This window comes from Onychostoma macrolepis, chromosome 10 (assembly GCF_012432095.1).
Source record: "Onychostoma macrolepis isolate SWU-2019 chromosome 10, ASM1243209v1, whole genome shotgun sequence".
Taxonomy (NCBI): domain Eukaryota; kingdom Metazoa; phylum Chordata; class Actinopteri; order Cypriniformes; family Cyprinidae; genus Onychostoma; species Onychostoma macrolepis.
Genome location: NC_081164.1, coordinates 1,718,401 through 1,740,480, shown reverse-complemented (window position 1 = coordinate 1,740,480; position 22,080 = coordinate 1,718,401). Strand labels below are relative to the sequence as shown.

General features: G+C 38.6%; 1 protein-coding gene across 11 annotated transcripts in view; it reads right to left on the bottom strand.

The window, feature by feature from the left end:
• nrg1 (neuregulin 1) overlaps positions 1-22,080 on the bottom strand; it is a 130,922-nt gene that overhangs the window by 26,975 nt on the left and 81,867 nt on the right. The window contains exon 1 of one of the 11 annotated variants that reach the window (XM_058789156.1): positions 16,093-19,401. The exons of 9 other annotated variants lie outside the window; for them this stretch is intronic. In XM_058789156.1, coding sequence (XP_058645139.1) covers positions 16,093-16,747 — 655 coding nt within the window. In that variant the 5' untranslated portion in view covers positions 16,748-19,401. Of the gene's footprint in view, positions 1-16,092; positions 19,402-22,080 lie in introns of those variants that run through there. One more of the 11 variants, XM_058789158.1, reaches the window with a different exon arrangement.

Here is a 22,080-nt window from a genome sequence, read left to right as displayed (position 1 = left end):
TATAATAACAATAAACTGATTAGAAAATTGTCACACAGGACATTTCAAGTTCCAAAATGTATTTCACGTCAACTAAGCCAATGCAAAGTTTGCAGGTTTAGTCCCATGTAGTGGAGTCAGTGTCTGTGAGATTACCTGCAAGACGCAGCGAGTCTCAAAATAAATGCTCCCTAAAAATAGCAGTGCAGGGCCACTGCAGCGCATCCACTGCAATGCAGCAGTGCTCAGGGTCTCTTTCTCTGCGTGAGCACTTTGAGGGGCACTGCTGGATCGATTTGGTTCCATTTCATTTTTTTTTTGCTGGTGGGAAGAAACCAAAGACGCCGGCTCTGCATCATGCTGCAGTGCAAACGTGCCACCTCTCCTAATGCAACTGCTGGACCAGCATTTTCCTGTGTCCTTTACTCAAATACACAGGGAGAAAAATCCATCCGAGCATAGGTTTATTGAAGTATATTTTGTTCTTTCAGATGGGGTTTAATCTAATATGTAAAAACACAGTGTTCCCGATGTTGTGAGAAGTGAACAGACTGCTGAATCATACTGCAGGTTTATCGGTGACTCAGTGAGTGCTGTGTCCAAGGCACCGGCTGTCTTTCCTCTTTAAAAAGTTATGTGATACAACATCTGCAATGTACAGTACTGCTGTTCGCTTAAAGTCTGAGAATCAGGTCACTTAAAGCCGTACACTAGATCATGTGCCACACAGCATGTTTGCCGAGGACATAAGCTCAATATTTAAGCACAAATGAAACATAGATATAGGCTACCGGGTAACATAGTTCATGCTATCTATTCGTATTGCAGTTACAATAAAATGGGGACTAGAGCTTTCAAGCTTCAAAAAGAAGCTCTATAAAATAAAAACACCAGTGCCCTAAGCTTTTATGCATTAAATTGTATTGTTCTGGAAAAGAGTAACCATAACATTAGTCAAAATTTTCCCTTTCTGTATCACAGAAGAAACTCCTAAAACTTAGAATACTAGTAGGTTTAGAATACATAGTACATAATAAATAGTAGGTTTAGAATACTAAAACATAGTAGTGCACTGATGAAAATGATTCTGTGGTAAAGTCAATACTACAGAAAAACAAATGTAATTTCTATATGAAAAAGCAAGTTCAGGCAATAATTTAAACAAAAAAGTAAATTCTATATTGGTACTCAATTTAAGCTCGTAGAAGTTAAAGCGTAAATATAAATACTATAAAAACTTTTCTGATGCTGGTGTTAATTAACAATCAATCCCCCGCATACTTTTTTAATGTGGTCGAGTTTGCAATTGCACGTAAGAATATACCTGAATGTCATGAGACCGAAACATTGTTAATAAAACTTTTTTTGATACTTTTTGGAAAGATAGTAGGTAGTGTGCGGGATTTGCTTTGTTTTTTCTGATTCTGGTGTTCCCATCAATCACTGGGGCATGAATAATTAATACAGTTGATTTTTGTCCTGTTTACCAGCTGTATTTACACTGTTTTATCAACTTTTGACTTGTGATTTTGTTACATCTGGAGTTTATTTTCTACTCAAAATGACACATTCATACTCAAAAATTAACCACAGAATGTTACCGTCACCGTGTATTGTGTACCAAGTATTGAAGTCTCTGTGTTCAGACGAGTGCTAGTACTAATCATATAGATATGGTGTCTACATAATATTTATTGTTTTATTTACTTCTAAATAACATACACTTTAAAAGCACGGTTTAATTAGGTTCTATATTAAGTGAAATCAAAGTATTGCCAAGTAAGCTTTGACTAAATAAAAATTACTCGAAATTTTACTGGCCAAGCTCATTTTCTTTGTTAAATTTACGGAATTTAGTCGATTTTACTTAATTCTATATGTGAAATTATATATAATTATGTACTATTTACTTAATTTCATAATGAATGTTAAGATCAATTGTAAGTAGATTGTACAGAGCAGTAGCAGTAAAATTGATCTAAAATCTGTTTTTTAAGTAAATCCTACAAGTTATTTTTTTTCAGTGTACTCTCAATCATGACACATTATTGCTTAAACACCACAGAAAGCCTAAACTAGCAGAACCCAAAGCTGACGTTGTTCTTCAAATGTTGGTTCTGGTGTGGCAGGAAGAGCTGTGTACAGCAGGTCATATCAAACATCCCTCCAATCTCTCAGCGTTTACCTGATTCATTTCACACATGCCCCGTCAACGACCGCATGCAGCAATGCAACGAGATTTCTGTGATCTGTAACCACATGTCTCACTCGACATAACCAGCAGGAAACGAATGTGTGCTTCAGAGCGCTCTTGTGTAATGTGTGTAAAGAACACACCTTCGGGCTGCAAAATGTCAAGACATTCTTGTGCGGCGTGATTGGGTGCGGACGTGTTTTCCAGTTCTAATGGACCCACCCGTATGGAAGAATTACTATTAAGCACAGTATTTAAATGTTTTACACTGAAAAACCCTACACTGGAAAAAACATGTCATTAGATCAAAGTAAAAAAAAAAGAATTCCTTCAACTTGTTACAAGTAATTGGTTTACTTTATCTTAACTCTTTCTCATCTTGCTCAAAGGCCCGGTTTCACAAACTGAATGAGAATGTGAATGTCAATTCACTATAGAAAAAGTAACAAAAAACTGACGACTAACGCTGCATTAATGGCGCATATTCTCTCTGAGACAACGAGAGACGAATCTACTTTAACATTTGCTGGTAACGGTATATAACTGTCTTAAATGATTCCCTTAATATTTCTCTTGTGGCTCGTATAGTGAAAAACGTATTCCGCATTAAACAGGTTGTTTTTGAAAATCAGTGCCTGAAATAAAGCTGCTCTGATTTTTCATTGATGACTGCAGTGTTAATCATTTTAATTATAGGCCTATAATTCATTGTATAAATTAATAGACCTGTTTAAAAAAAAAACTTTTAAAAAACATTTTCAATGAGGAGTAAGCTAATAGCCTATTGTAATATCCTCGCAGCGCATCGCGGGGCAATAATTTAATGTAATTTAATAATAAAAGTAATCTAATAGTAATAATATGCCTAATAATAAGAAGAATGTAACAGGCTTACATTAATTGGAAATGCAAAATCCTCTTAATATTACCAATTTTTGATGTTTATCTCTGGCTATCATCGACACATGATACCATGTAAATCAGCACGGGGAGGTTATCACCCGCAATGTGTGCCCATGTGGAAATAGTTTTATGAATTGTAATTTTTTTGTTGTTTTTATTGAATTGAAAAAAGAAAAAATCCCAACTTTCTCTCTTTTCTATATTCGTTCATAAATTATATTACTTTGCAAGTGTCATATTCGGCAGTTGGCATTAGTATATTCCTAATAACAGTGGCATATGAGAAGTTTAATATCACAAAAAAAGTAAAATATGCCTTTTTTAAGGTGCTGTATATAAAAACTGATAGTTAAGTTTAGGCGTTCATTACTTTCTCTCAATTTAATTAATTTTTAGCTCCCCCTCTGAACTGTTAAGCTCCCCCTTAGCACCCCCAACAAAAAAATCCTGGAGCCTCCACTGGTTGAGACAGCTCAAACATGCATTTTAGTCTGGGACTAGCTTAAGCCTTGTCTGTGAAACTGGGGGAAAAACACATAAAATAACACTTAATTACATAATTTTTTATTCTCCTCATTAAGTCCCAAAGCAAAGCATGCTGGGAACAATTCTCAAACCGAACTTTGATGACGTCAGTGATCACGTGGTTTTTACAGAATGCAAAGTTGTCATTTGATTTGAAACAAATAGTGTAAATTACACCAACAAAACTTTGTTTTACTTCCAGTAAACTAAATATTTTACTTTAGCTCAATGACAAGACAAAAAAGTAAACGTATTAACTTGGATCAAGTACAGAATGTTCTTTATTATAACAAGGCATATGCACTTTTTTCAGTGTAGATACTTTTTACGTTTTAAACGAAAAACTGAATAAAGAATTCAGACAGTTGTTAAACACTTCAGCGTCCTGCTGATAAGGTTTACAGATGTTAGCGAAAACACAACTGTTACTTTCACTGGCACATTATTTTAGTCTCTAATTTCTCAACATACTGTTATTAGTAATAATAATATCCGCATTCTTTAAAAGGCAGTGTCACTTTACTAGTTAATATATAGCAAAACACCTTATCTATGTAATGACCAAGGTGCCTACTTGGAAAGGGCTGGCTGATGTTCTTACTAGTTCTTACTAGAACCAGGAAGTATGACCACATTAGCCCGGTTCTGTCAACACTGCACTGCTCCCTACTAAAAAATCTTGTTAATTACTTATAAAGAATGGTATAGCTCCTCAGTACTTGAGCGAGCTCTTATCACACTATAGTCCTCCACGTCCACTGCGTTCTCAAAACTCTGGCCGTTTGATAATACCTAGAATATCAAAATCGACTGCGGGCGGCAGATCCTATTCCTATTTACACACTCTGTCAGTTTAAATCTAGATTAAAGACCCATCTCTTTAACCTGGCGTACACATAACACACTAATACGCTTCTATTATTCAAATCTGTTAAAGGATTTTTAGGCTGCAGTTAGGTTGCTTGTTAGGTCAACCAGAACCGGGAACACTTCCCATAAGAATGGCATCTACGCTAATATTAGTCTGTTTCTTTCTTATTCCGAGATCACCGTAGTTACCCGATCCAGTCCGTATCCAGATCAGATGGTGGATCAGCACCTAGAGATGACCTCTACAGCCCTGAATGTCAGCGGAGATCAGGACACCTAGATGAGCCCCAGAGACAGATCCCCAGTGAAGACCCTGTCTCCTAGACGGCCATCGGGAACCAGATGAGTCCTCTGCACAATCTGACTTTGCTGCAGTTGGAATTAAACTGCTGGTTCGTCTGGCCAGAGGAGAACTGACCCCCGACTGAGCCTGGTTTCTCCCAAGGTTTTTTTCTCCATTCTGTCACAGAGGGAGTTTTGGTTCCTTGCCGCTGTTGCCTCTGGCTTGCTCAGTTGGGTACACTTAATTACCAATGATATCGTCGGCTTGATTGCACAGATACTATTTAAACTAAACTGAGCTGGATGATGACATCACTGAATTCAATAATGAAATGCCTTCAACGGAAAATCTTGTCATTTTACATTATTGACACACTATTTTCCTATTTTGATATTGGAATCATTAGGAACGTTACTAATCACATGAATTACAATACTGTTGTGCTGTTGGCGTCGGTACATGCGGGGTACAACCATTTAGCCAATTTAGAAATACTGAACTTCACATAAAATGAACAGCAAAAATACAAATTGTTTAACAACAGCTGTCTACCTGAATTAACTAAATTAAATATATTTAAAAAAAAATAACTTAATGACTATAAATTTACGGTCACACTTTAGTTTAGGGACCAATTCTCACTATTAATTAGTTGCTTATTAGCATGACTATTATTAACATATTGGCTGTTGCATATTGGGCCCATGAGGTATTATGATAAGCTGTCAAACATTCTGAAATCATTTTATCTATCCCAACAAATTTGTATTATCTTAGTCCAGAATAAGATGTAGTTTCATGCACGTTTTGCTAGGCTGCTTGCAATGCTGAACATAAGTCTGTAAAATCTGTTTTGGGCTCATGAAAGAGTAGATCATCTTGCCTTCTGTTGAGGATGGCAATAGCTAAACCTTTTGACCTGCCATTTATAAACATTAGATCCATAATTATAGCATAATATTAATCTAATTAATGAAAAATGACTAACAGACCAGAGGGAGGAAAATCAAAAGCAGAAGCAGAGCAGAAGCAAAGAGTCTCATTTCTTTATTTGCAGTCTCATAAGACTATTCAACCTCGAGACTCTGTGATCTGGCTCTTGTCCCTCTTTCAGTATAAATCTGAGGGATTTTTTCCCACCTCTTTTATTGTCCAGGTTAAAATAATCACAAGTCTGATCAAATACAATACAGTGATACTCAACTTGAGCACTAATAATGACAGGTCTGAATAGCACAAGATAAAGTACTCTGAGATGAAGGCAACATATAGAGAGCGTGTGAGGTCATATCTAAAGCAGTTGCGGAAATGTCTGTTTTTTAGTCATATGATCAGTTAATTATTCTCCTGCCAAGGCCTTAGCATGCACACCACTGGGATTATGAGACAGATGGTGTGAGGAAAACCCTTTTGTTTCCAACATCTTCAAAATAATTAGTCGCACCTGGGCTGTGCAGAAGGACAGACCGATGATCATACTGTGGAAACAGGTCATAAGTCTCACTGTACCCTGTAGTGAGCACCAGTTTCTGTTAATGGCTTCACTATTATAATAGTGACAAACAGTGAAAAGATGAGTAATTTGTAAGAGGTAAATCTTAAATCACATGTGCATGAACTTGTGCAAAGCCGCAGGCATCCTGACCTACAGGAGACCTCCAGATCGTACCTCATCTAACTGGCCTAAACAGAGAGAAATTGGCAGGTGAAGTTAATGTAGGTGCCGCTGTTTTTATAAGTCTATGTGGAGTGCAAAATATGTGTTCCTGTTTAAGAAAAGTCTTCACACCAACTACACTTCTGTTGTCGTCAGCACAAGATAAACTGACAGAACCGGGAAAGAAAGATTTAACTAACTACACTTACTCTATTTTGCACAAACTCATTTCTGATAAATGCTTGATGCTCATTTCTGATCAATGTTACAGATCTGAACCTGTTGTGGGATCCTGAGACTGGTTGATTTTACACTGCTTTTAAGACTCTTAAACATGCATAAAAAGCAGGTCATTCTGTGAATATGAAATAGGTAAGCAATGTTCGCACAGTATAGGTGCAACTGATTTGCTGCAAAGCTGGTAAGAAGGCATTACTGCTTATTGCTTGCACATTTGTCTGTTAGACTGGTGATGCAACTAGTCTGCATTGCAGCCAATCGAAAAAGGCACAACAGAACAAAATATAATGACTACTGGCAAAATTAGCATGTTTTAATGGTAGCAATGGCCAAATTGATTATTTTAGTTATATAAAGGTTGAGAATACTCAAGAAGGTCCTGAAGAGCATCTACCCATGATTCCTTAAGCCTTATGGCTACCTAAAGTAGTTTGTTTGGGCACAAACTGGCACACAACAAATTCTAGGAAGAAAACTTATCCCATAATGCAATGAAGCAAGTTGACTGTTGATTTAGTGAACTGTCATAAGTTATTGCTGAACATTTCACAACAGACAATCCTAGGAAAAAATGGACTATATTGTGGTAACCAGATATGGTAACAAATGACCCAATGTAACAAGAAACTACATCACTGCTGATGTCTGAAATACAATGTGATTAATCTGAGGAGAGAAATATATGCAAACAGCCTGTTGTTTCTTCATTATATAAAAAGTATATGAAAACGGGAATCTTTTGTTCTGTAAGTCCCAATAGTAAAGCATGTGCTCTTCTAGCTTACTTTCTGATACTAATGCAATTACACACATCTACTCAGGAAAGGCAATTAAATTCAGTAAGTCAACCATGAAAATGAGCAAAAACAACACCCAGAAGTGCTGATTCACAAAGAAAATAAAATATGGGCACATAATGTTTCTGTTTTTTTTTTACAGGAAACTGGAGCTTGTGTCATATTTTTAAACTCAGTCAATGAACATTATGCGTGTAGACATACTGAGTGACATTGAGCAGGTCATTGTGGTCAGTGTGTGTGTTGTTCTCTGTGGGGTTTCGGATCTTGACTGTGAGCTGTTGAAGCAGAAAGAACAAACAAACGCAGCATCATATCCTGCAACATCACAATCACAGCAGCAATCTCACTTACAATCTCACCCTGACAAAACACACACCTGCCCAAATTTAGCTAGCAGCATAAATAATTACTACAAACGCAGTATATGCACTTATTTTTGTAATGCACTTATTCTTGTTTTTCTTCTGGAATCGAAAAGACTCATTTTTACAGTACCATGCTTAAAAGAGTGAATATATATATATATATATATATATATATATATCCAGTGAGCAGCTGTTCAGTGGATATTTAAGGCAGATCATCAGCAGTTCAGTCTCAGCACTCCAGCACTAATCCCCAATTTCAAACGGAAGTATGCAGTGTGCTTTTTTGCCAGCCTTTCTGCTCATTAGGCCTTTTGTCCCAGCGCTTGGACCAGCAACTAAAAAAAGGTCTGGTTGCTTATAAATAAATGTTGGTGTTGCTCCAAACGCTGCACCAAATCAAGCATTTTTAAAAAGAACAGTTATTACAGAAACAACGCACTTTAAAATAATTGTGCAAACTCAATGTAATGTTTTTGGATACTTAATTGCATGTTAAATAAAATTAAAAAGGTATTATATTTGAAATTTATGTTAAATGCAATTAGCTGAACAGAGTGCTATTTTTACTCACATATTCATATGTCTTTTCAAAATTACTTTTGTTTTCTTTGAAATATGGTTAAAGTGTACTGCCAAATACGGACAAATATTTATAATAAACTGAAATATTAATGTAATTTCTACTGAAATAATTGAAACTTGTAAGTCATGCATTTAAATCTATTTTAATTTAAGTTTTGCTGATATTTAGTGGCTGTAGGAAGTTCACACATGTTCAACAAACAGTGAGAAAAAGTGACATTTAGTCTATTGTTTTATTTTGTATTTTTTGTCAAATATTTTCTTTGTAAAGTCTGGGTAGTGTATCTAACTGTGACTGTCCAAATATTTTTGTGGTCATTGTATAATAAGCGGAAGAAATGAGGTGTCTTTAAAACATATGAAGGACACACATCAAAGTTCATCATGCAGTGATCAGGAGAGAAGCATGATGGTATGTTTTTGTCTATTCTCAGAAGTTGGCTCATTAGCATTCAAATGCTCATTATGCTGCTTACTCTCAAAAGAGAAAAAACACACAGAAAGACGTGTGTTATGTGGACGGCTGGGAAATCAGACGCTGCTCGGAGGGGAATGTGATTTCCACACGATCTCCAGAGCGGACAGATGCACAAACACAGGAAACACTCTCACACGCATGCCACTCTTTGGCACAGTACATACACAGCCAGGAAACTCAGTGTGTGTGTGTGTGTGTGTGGTGTTAATGAGACTCTGAAGGTGATCATTAGGTAAACCCAGCTCAGCTCTCCAAAGACACACACTGATTCACAGGTGTAGCAGATAATGTGGAACAGTCAGACTGCACACACACTTATTTTTAACATCTCTCTGTTAGCAAGCACTATTTCTGCTCCATGAACTTAATTTTTTTCTAGATAATATGCAATGAAATGAACAGTCGCCATCATGAGATGCTGCTAACTTAGTGTTTCCTGTCTCGCTGACCTTGTCCATGTGCATTGTAATATAAGACTGATGTGCATCTCACCAATATCATTATGCAGCAGAGACTCAAGGGAGGTCTGTTCTCAGGAGTGTATCATATATTCGCTGTACCCACAATGCCTTTGGCATTCCATTCAAACCCTGTTACCTTCCACCAAACAAGGTCATGAAAAGACACTTGTGATATCTGCATATTCATGACGTTTCAAAATTTTCTCAATCAATTCAGGGTCTGCAGAAGCCCAAATAACACATGGACTGAATTATTTTGCTCTGCAGATAGCAAAGGCTCCACAAGACAAGGCAAAGCAGAAATCATGTGCACCGAAAAATGTACATGACGCGATTGCGCTGTGAAATCCACTATCAAACATCTCTATATCACTGGAGAAATGTAATGCTCTAAATGATCTAAATGCTCATGACATCAAACATGAAGTTCCTGAACAGAAATCACCCAAAATGATGGCAAATGTGTTCCTACACACTGTGCGATCCTTGTCCAAAAGTGCTAAGTACTGATTACATTATCAACATAAAACAAAGCATAATATTAGTCAATTACATAAAAGAGTGTTTATGATGAAGACAAATATTTTAAATCAAATCTTAAGTCAAATCTCTGCCTAGTTCAAACTCTTCATATGTACTGGTTTAATATGGCTTTGAAAAACTACTTTGTACAATTTTTAAGAAAAGATTACATTTAAAACTATCAAGTAAATAGTAATACCATTTCCTTACAACTTGAATATATTTGTGTGCACATCTTAAACTTTATTTTCTAATAATAATAATAATAAAATATATATTTTTCAAAGTAAAAAGCATTATGAATTATTATTGTTTTGGGTAGCTGTACATCCTGTGCTAACACTGATCTTGAGACATATTCATAAAACTTGTTTTATGCTTTCTATTCTGCATGTTAGTTGCACCATATGATGTATTGTGAAATATTATTCTCTTTTTCCTATTAAAATTTAATAAACATTATGCCAAAGTACTTAAAAGGGTTTTCTTTTTAAGAATCTCATTCTGTTTGTTTTCAGTATCATACCAGGACATTTGTATCTCCCTAAAATGTTTTACTTCATGCCCACCCCGTGTAATTGACCGGTTTTGTGTGCAGTATGCATCAGTCAGCAAACAGACTATCTGTCTGTGTGTCTGAGACAAATCACATCTAACAATCAATACAGTCAGTGTGCTGCTCAAATTTTGACAGGAAAAACTGAAAGATTAAAATCTTTCACCTAAAATCTGACGCAAAGACATTTGTGAGACGGAAGCTGTTAACTCAAATGACTTTAAGGATGGATGTCTAGCATAAATAAGACTATTATTTATGTGCTGAGTCACTGGATCGAACATGTCGGGCCATTAGAGGATTCTGTTCAGAACGGCACCGTTACCTTCCTCATAACTGCCAGATGTCACTTCATTCCAGCATAATTAAATCAGAGATGTTTGCCTCAGCTGGTCTCCCTCCATTACAATAATGAATTCATCAACCCCATGGCTCCATTTCACCATCACATCTCCATACACTGTTTGGATTTAGATTTGGATTTGGTGCAGTAATGGAAGGGGTGAACATGCTGTGATCAATAATATGTGCACTGCCCTGATTAACCTAACTTTACCTTCATATAAGGATAAACACAGCTCCTCTGAGATTATGCGACGAGTTTGATGAAGAAAAAGAAGCCGTTCTGGTGTTTGAAACCCTTTTTTGCTGTGTCCTTTGGTGTTATGTGAGACTTGCGGAGACTTTATGAGCTTCAAGACCACGTGCAGATGGGCCTCATGGGACAGAAAACGCCTGAGAGACGGCTAATAAAAGATGATGCATGCTTCCATGCATGCACATTATCATTATGCTCATTGTTCATTCACGTTTGGTGCACAGGTACACACGTTTGGATTCCACCTGATATACTAGTGTGGTGCTTCTAATGCTGGGTCAGATAGGAAAAGATGGTTTACATTGATCACGTGTTTTATGACATTTGGTAAACAAATTTTCCTACATTCAGGCATGTTAATATGTTTGCCAAATTTGGGTCTACGAATCCGGTAACACTTTAGTATAGGGACAAGTTCTCACTATTAAGTTTTTGTTATGTATGTGTTTATGTAAAATAGATCCTTGAATCAGTTAAAAAGCGCTATGACAGTGAGAAAAAAAATAATACTGGCATTTTCATCATCACATGGCCAATTGGACACTTACAACGGTGGCTGCAATTAAGAAAGTGAAACCTTTGCCAGCTAGCTAAGATGAAAAACAATCCATAGGACAAGACCTTCATTATTAGAAGTAAAAGGCACTGTGATGGGAGGAACTCATCTACTGAAAGCGGGGCATGAACTCTGCGTGAACCTCATTACACTGAACAAAAGCGGCAGGAGAACAGACCCAATAATGAAATGAACAGCTTCACAGATTATTTGTTAATTAAAAAGGATAAAGTGGAAACAACAGTAAGTGGATTCGAAACATGAAATGCTGAAGAAAAATTGAGAACAAAATCACAGTAATGAAGCTTCTTCAGAAGTCTTTTTCCTTGCTTAAGTAATAAATCATCTACACTGTGTTTTTAGGTCCTGATGGCAATGAGCATGTGAAATGTGTCTGTGACATCATGAGGAAGACATTTTAAAAGGTTGGTGAGGCGTGCAGCACTGATCGATAAAGCCATCAGCTCAGAAGTCCATGGGAAGTTATTTATACATTATTTAATGAGTTCACAGTGCTGTGCATTTATGAGCAGCATGTTTTACGGGATAGAGACCTATGGCTTATGTATGTTTACTATCATGTACTTAATGCTACACACCATTTCACTGTGTTTGCATAAGCTAGCTGGTTCATGAATCCTTTATTGTTTGAAGGCTACACCTGCATTTCCTTACATTTAGTAAAAAAGAAGAGGCAGAATCCAATCCACAAAGAAATGTTGCTTAATCTATAACACTAATCTTCCACAGGAAAAACTTGCTACTATAGTGATGTTACCATGCAGGACCATACCATCAATATATTCAGCATTGTAAAAAAAATAAAAAGGCTAAGTTTGATTCTTGGCTTTACTCCCACTGAAATACTGCAGTAAGATATGAGTCAGGTTGTTCGTGCAAAGCATCTCAAAATATTCTAGATCTAGACACTGCTGCCTATCTATAACACAGGTCAGCAGTGAGCTCCGATGTTGAACTACATGAAAGGCTGAACTGTCCCTGAGCTCAAGGACATGACAAGCAGAACGATGAAGCTGTGAGGCCAGTGACTGTCACAAACAACTTTGTATTCTCAAGTTCTGTAGAGAATCATCTATGTACCGAAAGAACCCAGAAACCAACAAACTGATCTAAAGAACCTTAAAAAAACAACCATTCAGCAACCTAAATTCCCACACAACACAAAACTGACATTAATTATAATACAGTGAATCAGAGTTACTGGGTTGGTCTACATATGTATCTCTACTATTTACAACCATTACAGTCTTTAACATACTGGCACATGAAATTTACAAAATTCACTATTTCCAAGTTATATACAACCAGCTATCTGCTCATTCTCACCTCACATCAATCATATAGGCTCTTACAGAGAGATCAGTGCTCAGTGTTACCTGTGATTGATAGAATCACAGGCTTTTGAGTGATAATGTAAATGTAAATTACTAGTACAAGTACAAATGCAATCACATATACAGAATGGGCCCATGATGCATTTGTCTCTCGCAATATTTCTGTCCTGTTCTTTAATCTCACAAAATCTGCCATGTATTCCATCAGGCTCAGAATCACGTTGACTACAGCTTCCTTGTTAGTCAGCTGATCTGCTGTCTGTTATTGATTTAGACTGAAATTTCTAACACAACCGATCGCATTTCCATTTCAGGCCTGGACAATTGATTACAGTGCTCGCAGTGGGAGGGTCTTTGAGCTTCCCAGCAGCACTTGCTTCAAGCAAAGTCTGCATCTGCAGCTAAATGGGGCAAAATTCTGAGGTGAAGTGAGGTTATGAAGATTGAGTCATCGATCACATCCGGTCTGCGCAGAAATGAAGTCTGGTCAGAGTAATCATAATTTAACATGAATGAAGCTGTGAGGGACAGTGGGTTGGACTGTTGTGTACATTGAAGAAGAAATGCGTGCATCAGACTCACAAAAAAATCAATAAAGGTATAGTAGTCCAGCTCAGCTCTGTTTTCATTCACATCAAAATAAATATGATGTTCAGCCTCACTAGGGTGCATTCTCTATTACAAATATTTCTCAATTACAAGTAAAGTGCAAGTTTTTTTTGTGTGTAACAGGTTTTCTTGAGTTCTCCTAACAGTCGCCTGGGAGATCTTGATTCTGTAATTGCTCAGTATTTAAAGGTGCAGTAAGAGATCTTGGAAAATGCTAACTTTAGCCTGATAGCACTGAAAGCGAACGTCCCACCCTCCCTGCAATCGCCGCCCAAAGCCACGCCCCCTGAACGCACATACGCTCAAAGAGCAGAATACCAGAGACAACATTAAATTACTACAATAGGCTACATCAACGGTTTCCAATTACAGTCCTCGCGCCCTCCCCGCTCTGCACTTTTCATATGTATATCACGTCCGATGGTTGTTCTGTTCGACTGTAATAAGTGCCCTGTGAAGTGGACATCACCAGATATTCCGCCATGATTCCAGTTCAAAGCGTATGTTCCATACAAAGGGCATTAAAGTGTGCGAGACGTAAATTTAAATAGTATTTATTTACAGAGGTATATGTCACACTTCACACTACTCTAGTAAGTTTCGTCTGTGTGTGAAGATGCTGCGCAGCGCAATGTGAATGTTCCGAAGTGAAATAAACATCAACGGATTTCCCTGCTCAGGGAGTAGAGAGCAATGAACACTGTATAGGGAGCATGTCAATCGTAACACAGTTCATGCACGGAGCTCACTTCTAATGAGCTGGTTATCTGAACCAAGTGTGTTAACTAAGCGAGACATGCAAAATATGCAGAGTGGGGAGCGCGAGGACTGGAATTTAACCGCTGGGCTACATCATGTGTCATTCGCCGGTGATAAAACTTTACAGCACAGTTAGTAAAAGTACTACAATACCAGGAAGAAAGATTGGGATGTTGATGTTTGCCTGCCATTCTCGCTCTGTCTGCAAAGCGTGCATGATGACATATCCTGTCTGCGCGAGCAGGGTGCGCAGAGGTATGCAAATACATACGTTGACAGGCACGTAGGAAAGACAATTAAAACGCTCGGACCGAGCGTTTTGATTGGACGAACATTTCTTGGTCCTACACCTTCCACAGAATATATAAATACAGATAAATACATTTAGACCACTTAACTTAATGATGGCTATCAGGATATGAAGAGACTTTCAACCAGAATAACAAAAAATGTTTCTGAAGACAATCACCTATGGCACCTTTAACACAAGCAGCCGTCTTAAACTTTGACAGATGAGGTGAGATAATCCAATCCTTCAATTGGATTAAAGTGAAAATCTCAGTCTCAGAGAACTGAAGGGCTCGGCTGAGATAAATCAGTTATATCTGCATGATATGAGCTGTGACCTGCAGATACATGAGCAGCATCATTATCAGACTGACTTCAGGAAACTTCTTGCAGGATGACGGTGCATCACTGCACACTGCTAAAAGTGGCAGAGCTACAAGAAAAAAAGCAGGAGAGAAAAAAATGAAGGGAGGGAGATCCGAGATCCGTGAGTGGAAGTCTGGCAGTCCTCCAGCCGTTATAATTCTTCAAGCTCTCAAAGTCACGGTGGAGAGCGGATAGTATTACTGACGATCATCTTGCTCTGGAAGGGTATCTGCTAGTCTTTATGGAGACTCTGACCTTGAAATGGAGCAGAGCCAACAGGAAGTGTCCTCCTCTCACTGCAGCACTGCTGCATTATCATGCATTATCATGTGCCGCGACTGGGGTCTGATGCAACTCGTGTGGGCAGGTAACCGGTAACAGTGTTTAGATTTGACACAACAATCGTCAAGCAGCTTCAAAGGGTTGTCTGCGTCACTATCAACGCCCATCTCAGTTAGTTACGTCCAGGGCTTATTCACAGGAGTGTGCAGCACAACTGACAAGATAAAACACGTCTGCTTTGAACTAACAAAAGCACTCACATCCGGCTCTTGCCTCACTATGAAACACTGCTTAAATGTATAAACAATTAATGTTCTTTGATCCTGTATGAATGGACAGAATGTACTGACAGAGGTTTGCGTAACCATTTTAATCATTCAACATTTAGACCTAGACCTAAAATTGTAATATGCATATGCAGTCAAATATGTGACCCTGGACCCATAAGGGTCAATTTTGTCAAATTGAGATGTATACATGTGTATAAAGCTGAATAAATTAGCTTTCCATTGGTGTATGGTTTGTTAAAATAGGACAATATCTGGCTGAGATATAACTATTTGAAAATCTGGAATCAGAGGATGCAAAAAAAAATTGCCTTTAAAGTTCTCCAAATTAAGTTCTTAGCAATGCATATTAGTTTTGATATATTTATGGTAGGAAATTGACAAAATATCTTCATGGAACATGATCTTTACTTAGTATCCAAATGATTTTTGGCATAAAAGAAAAATCGATAATTTTGATTCATACAGTGTATTGTTGGCTATTGCTCCAAATATACCCCAGCGACTTATGACTGGTTTTGTGGTCCAGGGTCACATATGTGAACACTATGACGTGAACACAGATTGTACTTACAGGTCTTTGGAACAATATCGTTAGATTCCAGAGTATGAGATGTATACTGGTTTGCAGTGGCATTCTGGACGGGTTTGAAGGTGCTCTTGGGGCTGGGTGGAGACACAGAGTTTGCGTGGACAGTCACTGCTGCAGTGGGCGTAAAAACGGGCACCTTCGATGATGGCGGCTCAAAGGGTCTGGCCGTGGACTCCCCTTCCACAAAGACCTTGGGCTGTCCTGGGACAGATGGAGTCGATGGGGTGGAAGGTGAGACTGATGCGGCGTTCTGAGTGAAATCTGAATTGATTATAGGATCCTGTCCTATGCGCTTGAGATCAAGGTGGGTCGGCGGCTCGTATTCGAAGATTTTGTCCACAAAGACCCACTTGAGACCAGCGGTGCAGAGGGCCAGACTTAGCAAGCAGGCCAGGATGGGCAAGATGCAGATTTTTTCAGAGCGGATGCAGTTACTCACCCGCTCCAGATCGAGGCACACGCAGCACGCGGCCACAGGCAAAGGCACGCATCCACTCTCAGAGCTGTCGCTGCCCCCCGCCACGTCTTCCTCCGCTTCCTCGAGTGTCTCTTTCGTGGCCACTTCAGACAAGGCATCCGAAGGAGCCTCTTGAGATGCAAGTCCGGCAGAGATGTCCTCCGCCGCTTCCGACTTCATCTCTGCCCCTGGTTGGGTCGCTCAGAAGCAGCTGTGCAAGACTCCTCTAATGCTGCGGCAGGCATGCTGCCTCGTAAAGTCTTCTTTCCATTATCAGATCACCAGCGAGGGGGAAGGGACTCGACACGATGCTCAACTGACTAACCTCGTTACTAAAGAGGAAGACTTCCGTGGCTCCGATTTCTGTCGCCCGGGTTTGTTCTCACAGAGCAGGAAGAAAAACACAGGCAGCAAGTCTATAAATAAGGCATATGCTCCGGAGGCCGCCCGAGGGTGGATCCCGCCTCAGAGAGTCCCGGAGAGAGCGCTGCACTCACCTGGGGGCAGGGCTGGAGCGCCTGGGCTGCGGTTCATGCTCTGCAGAAAACGGCTGAATCATCCAAAAGCAGCAGCAGGTGCATGTCCGATCAAAGCGCCGACTCTTAGAAAGACTTGAGCACAGAACCGCAAACAAGGATGAGTAGATAGGAGTGAGGATTACACACACCCCTGCTTTCACCCCTCCTCTTTCTTTCTCTCCTTATCCATCACACCAACACACACGTTCTGTCTCCTGCTCTGTCTGCTGTCTCCATCCTCTCACACTGCGAACACTGAGCACAGAGTCGGGCAAGTCTGCGCTTGATCCAATTAGAAGAACAGCAGCGAATGAGACAGTCTCTCTCTCTCTCTCATTCACTCATCATCTTTCTGCCATTGATTCTGCTGTAGATGAGGATAGAGTTGTATCTCACGCGTTGATGGGCTCTTTCTCAGGGGAATAGGATGCTATTGTTTCTATTATAGGTCGAGTGATATGTTTTTTTTCAATGGCTAATAGCCGATACTGATATCTAGAAGGCAGGGTGGGCGATGGCAGATATTATGTCCATGTATATGCATGGGGAGTCGATGCATAATGTGTCCACACGCTTTTTTTAAGATTTGAGATTTTAAATGTATATGAATGTGTAAAATAAAATTTGTATTCTAGATGCTGCTCACTCTTTGGCTTACCAAGTTTTTAAAAAAAATACTATTTGGCCCCACTTTATATTAGGTGACTTATTTTTTATACAAGTACATAATAGTTAAGTACAATGTACTTATTGTGTTCATATTGTAATGCAATGCACTTCTGCTGCTATTGAGGTGGGATAGGGATAAGATTAGGGACAGGTTTGGTGGTCTGGGTAGGTTTAAGGGTGGGTTAAGGTGTAAGGGATGGGTCAACAGTGTAATTATAAACGCAATTACAGAAATTAATTACAGATGTAATGACATGCAGGTATTTTTAAAAATATAAGTACAATGTAAAACATGTATGTCATCAATAAGTGCATTGTACCAAATTATTAATTTAAATGTAAGTACATAGTAGTTAAGGCCACGCAACAAAGTTATTTTAAAAATTACAAATATTCAAAGAACCTGTTCTAATATGTGCCCATAAAAACTGCAGGTATACTTACACAACTTATTCACAAACTGCTGTTTAAAATAGTTTTTGATGAAATATCACATCACAGGAAACTTCCCAATTGTACTTTATTTCATGTCATATTACAGCTTCGTGGCATTTGAGGTAAACTGCTGAAACTTTTCATAAAACTTTTTTCTTAATATAGGCATATGCATGTTAAAAGTCTATTGGTAGATGTTGAAACTGACACAAGTAATGACCACAGTTATTAGATTTTAAGTATGATCTTTTCTCAAAAAGGCTGCTGTGGTGCTGATAATAAAAGAGAATAAAACATGAATGGAAATGCTTCACGATCCCCTCACAGCATCATTCAATCAAATGCCTGTTTTTAAATCACAGAACTGATTTTTAAAGGCTAAATTGATTTGTTTGAGTAATGTTGGTGTACATTCAGTCTGCCCTTTACTGTTCTATAATCACATTTGCCTGTACATGCTGAAGGAACGCTGACTCAGGGGCCGAGAGATCGCAGGCGGTCCAGAACCCCCATCCAGGGCCAATAAATACTGCATGAGGAACAGACTCCATAGGGAATACTGCAGCCACACCGGAAATCAGTGTGCTTTTATATAATGAGACGTTTTCTTTACACCTCAATTGTGCTAACACACCATATAAGAACAAAAGCTTTTATAATTAACTGCTTTTGTCACTATTATGTAGTTCAAGTCGTTCATTACTACTCCTTCAATGCCATAGATACATTCACTTCAGTGATCTCAAAATTAAGCTAATTTCACGGTTGATAGTGAGATTCATCTTTAAAGCCCTAATATAATATGGAAGTGTAAATGTAATATAACAAATCGTTGAAGGATTTGAGACATATTACATTTAGCATGTACATAATTTAGTATATTACAAAGATAAAACAGGTTAATAAATTAACGTATCTTGAAACCTCTAAATCATTCAAACTTGTGTTTGGGTGAATTTCAGCATATTCAATTTCAAAAACTCTCAAGAAAAACAAGAAATTATATTTGGCATTAAAAAAATAAGCCTGTTTTTATTAAGATTCTTTTTTCAGTCTTATGGAGTATTTTGCATTTTATATTTTCATGACAATAAAGCCCCTTACTTTCAATGACATTTCATCATCAGATTTCCATTACTGTAATACAACAAATTTTCTTATTACTGTATCTTATCAACTTAAATTAAAAGTACCATAAACAAAATAACTTTTTTTTTTTGCTTTACAGTAACTAGGGTTTTTTTTTTTTTTTTTTTTTACTTAAAATGTGCTTAACTGTCATGAAAAAACCTGATTTAATATTCTCTGAGCAAAACATAATTTATTTTGATTTTGGGGTGAAATATGACTTCACGGGTTTCATGAGATTCACACGTTTATAACATGAGAGTCTCCAAATAAAGTGAGTTAACCCAGATAGAGGCCATCTGTTTAACAGATTAGTCAGATTCAGACTCATCCACTATGTAAGTTTTTACATGATCTTTAAATGATGATGTTCAAACTCACTCTTTTACACACACACATACACATTACTTTCAAATGGCCCTCAAACTCTGATGTGGGATGATGACTTGTCACCATTATCAGATGAGCTGGGATTAGTGACCACACAACACGTGGCATCGAGCCCCTGCAGGGGTATATGAGGCAGATACGGAGGGGTTTAATCCCCCTCAGGCCTGTTAAGCTGTCCGACGTCTCATTGCCATTAGGCTGGGATTCAAACGTACACGAGGTTGTGTGTATGTGTGTAGGGTCATAAGGTCAGGTCAACAGCCATGACCCCTCACTCTCACAGAAAAGGAAATGGACTCTCATTGTATGGACAGATGTTAACTTCCTGCTGGACATACCAGCAACAACTGAGAAAAAAGTCCTTATAAAAAGAAGGTTTACGTGTTTACAAACACAGCTGTGATGTGAAACAGTGTATCACACTGCACAGCACCTGTAAAGACCAACTATTAACCTTAGTTTACATATCTACACCAGATGTACTTGTTAAGTAGGACAACAATGAGTTTGAGTCAGAAGGTTACTCCTTAAAATAAGCTACAAAGCCTTTAGAGGGTTTCTGTACGCATAGGTTACTGCGGACTAAAATTGTCATTTTTAATTACTGAATATGTTAAAGGGGTCATGAAGTGCCTTGTACTGTTCTCTGAGGTCAACATATCAAGATTTTTACATAAAAAACATCATAATTTAGAAGTAATAAAGTTTCTGTCCTGTTTTTTACCCCCCTCATCAGAACTCTGTTTGAATAGACGTGGAGGATTGTAGACTCAGAAGTAAACACACACTGCTATGATTGGCTAATAGTTGTGTATGTTTCACAGCCTACATTCCTCACAGATAGACGCTGCGGTGATTTAGGTTTAAAATGCATAAATACTCATATCAAACGATCAGTTTAACAGACAGAAGTAATAGTGATCATGAAATAAAAACAATTGCTCACACTTGTGCGTTGCGACATTACTGTCAGATCCAATATCATCACACAGCATCGTCTTTTAGTTTCAATCTTTCTGAAAATCCTGCATCAAATGGTGCTTTGTTTGTAAACGAATCTGTGGTAAAATGAAGTGAACAAAGGACAGAGTTCTTACTAAATCAGTTTGGAAGTTCATTCACTCTTTCCTAATGTTGGGATCAGAAGAAAGGCAATGCAAAGACTGCTTTTCCACATCTTGGCACTGCACAGCATCTTGTTGTCTTCAGAGCATCTTTATCGTTTGGTTTCTGCGTAGACCTGCAGTTGCCTCTTTCGTTATTTACACTACATGCATGAATCGGTGGGCAGCGCTAAACAGAGTGATGTAGAATCGGTGGCCGGGGCTAAACAGAGTGATGTAGAATCAGTGAGCGGGGCTAAACAGAGTGATGTAGAATCGGTGGGTGGGGCTAAACAGAGTGATGTAGAAACGGTGGCCGGGGCTAAACAGAGTGATGTAGAAATGGTGGCCGGGGCTACACAGGCAGTGATGTAGAATCAGTGAGCGGGGCTAAACAGAGTGATGTAGAATCGGTGGGTGGGGCTAAACAGAGTAATGTAGAATCGGTGGCCGGGGCTAAACAGAGTGATGTAGAAACGGTGGCCGGGGCTAAACAGAGTGATGTAGAAATGGTGGCCGGGGCTACACAGGCAGTGATGTAGAATCAGTGAGCGGGGCTAAACAGAGTGATGTAGAATCGGTGGGCGGGGCTAAACAGAGTGATGTAGTATCGGTGGGTGGGGCTTAACAGGCAGTGATGTAGAATCGGTGGACGGGGCTAAACAGAGTGATGTAGAATCGGTGGGTGGGGCTTAACAGGCAGTGATGTAGAAGCAGGCGTTGATCTTCTTCTGCGGAGGCAGTATTTAGCCACACTATTACATCATAGAGTAGAACACTCCACAAGCTGCTTTTTTGGCAGACTGGCTTCAGTATAAGATGATTTTAGACTAACAGGTAAGGGCGTGTTCACACTTGGCGTCTTTTTCGACAAGAAAATGTTGACAAGAGCGCTTTTTTAGTAAAATAAAAAGCTGGCAGCATTTTGGTTACAAATTGCAGCCGAGGGCATATTTTGTTGCTATAACAACAGCTGCAACAGTAGCCTAGCACCGTGTGCTGCAGAAATGTTGAGAAAGAGTAAAAGGTTGGCTCTTGCGTTGTCTTTTGAAGTTAAAGGGGAGGGTAACGTCGGTTCACAGCGATGTTTGTGGGTGCGCGACATTATATAGGGAAGGAAACAGTGTGGTGCTTACAACAATTTAGTCCAGGAGCTCTGGTTGGATGATGCACGGTTTGTGGCATATTTTAGACTAGATCGAGTTTTATATATAGACAGTTTCAACGGCAACAACATAAACAAACGTTACTGCGCATGCGCGCTTTTGTT